This window comes from Paramisgurnus dabryanus, chromosome 6, assembly GCF_030506205.2.
Source record: "Paramisgurnus dabryanus chromosome 6, PD_genome_1.1, whole genome shotgun sequence".
Lineage (NCBI taxonomy): Eukaryota > Metazoa > Chordata > Actinopteri > Cypriniformes > Cobitidae > Paramisgurnus > Paramisgurnus dabryanus.
In genome coordinates, this window is record NC_133342.1 from 47,335,168 (window position 1) to 47,341,737 (window position 6,570).

General features: G+C 49.9%; 1 protein-coding gene across 1 annotated transcript; it reads left to right on the plus strand.

The window, feature by feature from the left end:
- The first annotated feature begins 4,404 nt into the window (after window positions 1-4,404).
- LOC141282370 (uncharacterized) lies at window positions 4,405-6,063 on the plus strand. Its single transcript, XM_073815125.1, has one exon. It carries the CDS (start codon window positions 4,405-4,407, stop codon window positions 6,061-6,063), a length of 1,659 nt encoding a protein of 552 aa, XP_073671226.1.
- The last annotated feature ends 507 nt before the right edge of the window (window positions 6,064-6,570 follow it).

The following is a 6,570-nucleotide window of genomic DNA, read 5'->3' on the forward strand; positions in this document are numbered from 1 at the left end:
CATCTTCCCAATGAGCAAACGCTCCCTGAGCGACATCTTGCCGATGGAACTTTGAAAGTCGGCACAACGTCGGCCAGATGTATGTGTGCTGTCTGGGTGACCAATGTAAGCTGTCCAGCCGGACACATTTTTAACAGTCTAAACAAATTACTTGACAATCGTTGTTTTAACATCTTTTGCCACAAATAACGTGTTTGATAAACACTGTTCTCAAGAGAAAAATAAAGTTCAAACTATAAATCCAACTGCACAACTAAAGGAAATACTGATCACCATAATGGTGACCAAACAATTTCAAAGTAGACAAAAGTCAGTCTGGTTTGTAATGAGAGAACTTTAATGTCTTTTTAGTTGATTTTATCTAAGGCAGTGGCTGGAAATCAGTTGTAGTCCTGCTCATTATCACCAGGTGTCTTCAATAATCAAATAATCATCCCTCAAATTATTACTTACAGTTTTTCACAGATGCTAGGACACATTTCTCAATACTTAGGTCACTTTTGCCAAACTCTTCTTCACACAGTTCTCCTAACAAACTTTCAGCTTGGCAAAGCAGTTCATTTCATATTCAAAATGCACTACAACTACCAAAACACTTTATTTAGGTCTCAAATCAACTCATTCTTCCAGAACACTAGCAAAGGTTGGCAGCCGACAAACACACTTTGTCCCCCACAAAACAATAACCTAAAAAACACTAACAACATGTAGCATTATACAATGTTTTCTCTGTTTATAATTCACTGCAATATATGTTACTGGAATGAATCAGACATGATGCAGAATTCTTCAATATTTTATGGCGTTTATTTTTATTAGTAATTCCAAAATACAAGAATTTGTATACACACCATCCACTGATAGGCTACAGATAGATATAATAGTAATGCTAATCTACTCGGTCTAATTTTATAGAATTTAATTTTAAGATTAAGATTAAAAAATTATTGTAGAAATGTAGCAAATTGCTGTCTTATTCAGTTTTGTATTGTGTTATTGTTTTGAACATAAGTTTAACAGTTTTGAAAACAGTATGTAAGCATGTGCAAATTGGCATGTATGTACAAAGAGTTTTGGCAGTTGTTGTGTTGTTGTGAGTGAGAAAAGAATTCATGAAATGTGAGAGATCTAGTCATTGAATGCATTTTGTGCCAAAGCAATGATAATTGATCCTCAGTTTACACTGCAAAAAATGACATTCTTACTTAGTTCCCCTTCGAGGGACCTCGAGCTGCGTCGCCGAAGCTACGCTATGGGAACGCCCTCTGCGTGATTGCGTCTGAAGCACGTATGTCAAATCAATCCAATGGTCAAGTGACACGTCATAGGCGGGTGACGTGGGAACCAGGAAGCTATAAAAAGAGCACCCGGAAAGCCGACTTCAGCTCTTTGTGCCTCAGCAAGCGAGTGTGTGTCATTATCATGTCCAAGTCCAAGTCCAAACAAAGTTTTAAGGAGTGTGCTTCCCCATGTCCTCGTTTCATTACGAGCGAGGACTCTCATCGTCTCTGTGTTATGTGCCTCGGGGCACAACACACACGATCATCTCTTGAGAGGGGTGGTTGTGCACATTGTGAAAGGATGCCGCTCCGTACGTTGCGCTCGCGGCTCGCACTCTTCGAGGAGGGTGGTGAGTCGCGTGTTCCCCACGGTTCTGGCCCCGCTGCTGCCGAGGCAGAGCGGAAGCTGCGATCGTGGGGATCACAACTAGATCTCGCGGACGAGCTTGAGACGGGTCTCCCCCTTTCTCAGCCTTCACCCGCGGGATCTAGTGCCCCGTCTCTGGATTCGGAAGCCCGCGCTGCGGTTTCTTCCGCCCAGGGCGGGAGCCCAGATTTGCATTTATCGTCGTCCGAGGAAGTCGATATTATGTCTGTGGACGTGGTGGACGCTGAGGAGCCTTCTCATCCGTCCCCCGCGTTCGATGATTTAATGGAGGTTGTCACTAATGCCGTGGCTCGCTTAGAATTAGACTGGCCGGCGGAGACACAGAGCGCGCGTCCTCAGAGCATGTTAGACGAGCGCTTTTTAAAACAGAAACCTCAACCTTCGCGGCGCAACATGCCTTTCTTTCCTGATCTCCACAGCGAGCTGTGGAGATCATGGAAAGCTCAGTATTCAGCCCGTGTTCATACCCCTCACGCCACCATGTATTCCAACATTGTGGGGATGGGTGAACACGGATATTTAACGATGCCCCGGGTGAAGCAGACGCTTGCGAGCTATCTCTCCCCCGCTGCGGCGTCATCATTGAAATCGCCTTCGCTTCCCACGAAACCGGTAAGGTTAACTTCATCTTTAGTGGGTAAAGCTTATAAGTCTGCAGGGCAGGCTGGGGCTTCACTGCATACCTTAGCTGTCTTACAGGCGTACCAAGCAGAACTGCTTAAAGATTTAGATACCGAGGCGGGGGGTACGTCTGATATATTTAAAGAGCTTCGTCGAGTCACTGATGTGTCACTCAGGGCGATTAAAGAGACTGCGAAAGCCGTGGGTAGATCAATGGGAGCTCTCGTAGCCACGGAACGCCATTTATGGCTTAATCTGTCCGAGCTTAAAACCTCAGATAGGGCATTTCTCTTAGACGCGCCCGTTGTGCTCTCCGGTCTCTTCGGCGATGCCGTTAATACTGTCGTCGAGAGATTTGCGGAGGCTCGTAAGCAGTCGGCGGCGTTCGAACGCTATCTCCCCCGCCGTGCTCTTGATTCTAGGGCTGCTGGGCGGGAGCAGCCATCGACATCGTATAGAGCATCGCAAAAGCATAGTGTTGCCACTCGTGGTCCCCCTCAAAAGAACTGGGGTTCGGGCGGTCGCACTCAGACATCATCCAAGCAGAAAACAGACCTGAGGGCTGTTATTATGGCGAGGAAGGCGTCGGCTAAAAAGAAGTCCTGAGGGACGTAGTGTCATATTTCCGAGGGCAGCCCCCAATCGGGGAGAGCCGGCAGTCACCTCACAACACGGTGCCCGTCTCTCCTCGATGCCCTCGGGATGCCAGTGTGTTAACCCCGCCGCAGGTGCTTCGGGGCACAGCGGCTTCATATTCTTGTGTGCCTCGTGCGTGGGGCACGCAACACCTCTCTCCGAGGAGGGAGGCATTAATATCACCCAGGTTGAACCCTGCCAGTTTGGTTCAGGGCACCGGGAAAAGTTTAAGCAGTACACAAAAAGCCAGTCTCGAGAGGCTGGTCCCCCTTATAGAAAATTTGGCAGCGTTGAAACTCCTGCCAAACGTGTCTCAGTGGGTTCTGCAAATAATAGAAAAAGGCTACAAAATTCAGTTTTGCAACCAGCCACCCCAATTCAACGGCGTGTTATCTACCATAGTGGGTGCTGGGCAGGCTCTAATAATGGAACAAGAAGTAGAAACTCTCTTGTGCAAGGAAGCCATAGAATGTGTTCCTCCTCACGACAGGGAGTCAGGGTTTTACAGCCGCTATTTCATAGTTCCAAAGAAAGACGGGGGGTTACGTCCGATTTTAGATCTACGTCATCTGAACCGGTCTGTTGCAAAACTAAAGTTCAAGATGTTAACTATAAAGCAGATCGTCACACAAATCAGATCCGAGGACTGGTTTGTGACGATAGATCTAAAAGACGCGTATTTTCACATATCTATCCTCCCGCAGCACAGGAGATTCCTGAGGTTCGCCTTCGGGGGCGTGGCTTACCAATATCGGGTTCTCCCTTTCGGTCTATCTCTGTCACCCCGTACGTTTACAAAGTGCATGGATGCAGCGCTGGCTCCGTTACGACTCCAGGGCATCCGTGTCTTAAACTACATAGACGATTGGTTAATTTTAGCCCAATCAGAGAGTATGGCAGCGCAGCATCGAGATGCTGTGCTGACCCACATGAGAGGACTGGGGTTAAGGCTAAATGCAAAGAAAAGCATGCTCTCTCCAGTACAGAGGACAGCTTTTCTTGGCGTTATATGGGATTCAACAACAATGCAGGCACATCTGTCCCCTGCTCGTGTGAAATCCATTCTTTTGGCTGTAGGCAGAGTGAAGTTAGGCCAGTCACACACTGTAAAACAATTTCAGAGGTTGTTGGGTCTCATGGCAGCAGCATCCAATGTGATACCCCTTGGGCTGCTTCACATGAGACCGCTACAGTGGTGGCTCAAAACCAAAGGGTTTTCCCCGAGGGGCAACCCGTTCCGTCTGATCAAGGTCACGCGCAGATGTCTTCGTGCCTTAGATCTTTGGAAGAGACCATGGTTTCTCTCCCAAGGACTGATGTTGGGGGCTCAGTACCGTCGAGTTACGCTGACAACGGATGCTTCCCTCACAGGCTGGGGAGCAACTATGGGGAGCCATCTGGCTCATGGATTATGGGGGCCAGACAGCTCAGCTGGCACATAAATTGCCTAGAGATGATGGCAGTGTTCTACGCCCTGAGATGTTTCATCCCTCACCTGCGGGGCCATCACGTGTTAGTCCGGACAGACAACACGTCGGTAGTCGTGTACATCAACCACCAGGGGGGTTTGCGTTCACGCCCTTTGTACAAATTGGCGCGGCATATCCTTCTGTGGACACAGGGGAAGTTGCTGTCCCTCAGAGCAGTGTACATTCCCGGGTGTCTGAATCAGGGAGCAGACGTCCTGTCGAGACAGGGGCTGAGGCCCGGGGAGTGGAGGCTCCACCCTCAGGTGGTGGAGTCCATCTGGACGAGATTTTACCAGGCGGAAGTGGATCTGTTTGCGTCCAGAGATACGACACACTGTCCGCTATGGTTTTCTCTCACACATCCAGCACCGCTGGGACTGGATGCCATGGTTCAGCCGAGGCTACGGCTGTACGCTTTTCCCCCGATCGCTCTGCTCCCGGGAGTTCTGGAGAGGGTTCGTCGCAACAACTTCCGCCTGTTGTTGGTAGCCCCACTATGGCCGAACCGTATATGGTTTACGGACTTGGTGTCCCTCCTCGACGGCTCACCTTGGGAAATACCCGTCAGGAGGGATCTCCTTTCTCTGGCGGGGGGCTCGATTCTTCACCCCCGCCCAGAGTTATGGAAACTGTGGGTCTGGCCACTGAGGGGGCCAGACTGATAGAATCTGGTCTCTCAGCTGAGGCTGCTGAGACCATTCTTCACTCCAGAGCTCCCTCCACGAGGAAGCTTTATGCCTTTAAATGGAGAGTTTTTACTTCCTGGTGCAGCAAACACCTGCATGACCCTGTGAACTGCCCAATTGGTACAGTCTTGGAGTTTCTGCAGGAAAAGTTCACCGCAGGGTTATCTCCTTCTACGCTGAAGGTGTACGTGGCGGCCATCTCGGCTTACCATGTTCCTTTGGTCGGCCAATCCCTTGGGAGAGACCCGCTGGTGGTTCGCTTCCTTCGTGGCACTCGGAGGCTGAGGCCTGTAGTCCGACCCAGGGTCCCAGCTTGGGACCTGGCCGTTGTGCTGGAAGGTCTGTCCATGGCTCCGTTTGACCCCATTGAGACCGTTCCAGTCAAGTTTGTGGCACTTAAAACAGTACTTCTGTTGGCAGTCAGTTCTCTGAGGAGAGTGGGTGACCTTCAGGCCCTGTCGGTTTCCCCTACGTGCCTTGAATTCGCACCGGGGATGGTTAAGGCTTTCTTGTACCCAAGGCCCGGCTATGTGCCTAAGGTACCGACTAATGTGCCAGGACCTGTCGTACTTCAGGCCCTCTGTCCTCCCCCGTTTAGGGATAGGAATCAGGGAAAGCTTAACTTGGTGTGTCCAGTGCGAGCACTGGATGCCTATGTTCACCGATCTTCTTTGTGGAGGAGGTCTGAACAACTGTTTGTGTGCTTTGGCTCGCCCAAGAAAGGCCTGCCGGCGACCAAGCAGACACTCAGTAAGTGGATAGTTGAGGCTATCTCTCTGGCTTATGAGACCACTGGACGGCCTTCACCTATCGCCGTCAGGGCTCATTCTACTCGGGGTATGGCAGCCTCTAAGGCCTTGTGGCTAGGGGCTTCAATGCAGGATGTCTGTGATGCGGCAGGCTGGTCCTCTCCGCTCACATTCGTTCGGTTCTACGAGTTAGATGTTGGTGCTACGCCTGGAGCCCAGGTGCTCATGTCTTAAGCTGTGCGCGTTTTTTACACACAGACAGGCACTTGGTAGTATGGTGTTTTGGTACATCGTTCCCATAGCGTAGCTTCGGCGACGCAGCTCGAGGTCCCTCGAAGGGGAAAGTCTCGGGTTACGAATGTAACCATTGTTCCCCGAGAAGGGAACGAGACGCTGCGTCTCCCTGCCATACTCCCTGCATCTCTGTCTCGCCTTGCTTCGGCACAATCTAGCTGAAGTCGGCTTGCCGGGTGCTCTTTTTATAGCTTCCTGGTTCCCACGTCACCCGCCTATGACGTGTCACTTGACCATTGGATTGATTTGACATACGTGCTTCAGACGCAATCACGCAGAGGGCGTTCCCATAGCGTAGCTTCGGCGACGCAGCGTCTCGTTCCCTTCTCGGGGAACAATGGTTACATTCGTAACCCGAGACGTTTTTTTTCTTCTTGTTTTCAGTAGAAATATCTAAAAATTCTTAAATCAAGATGTATTTTCTTGATGAGCAAAATGACCTAAAAA

Bases quoted from the DNA above. Each gene is read 5' to 3' on its own strand.
- LOC141282370 (XM_073815125.1), top strand. From the start codon at position 4,405: ATGTTTCATCCCTCACCTGCGGGGCCATCACGTGTTAGTCCGGACAGA.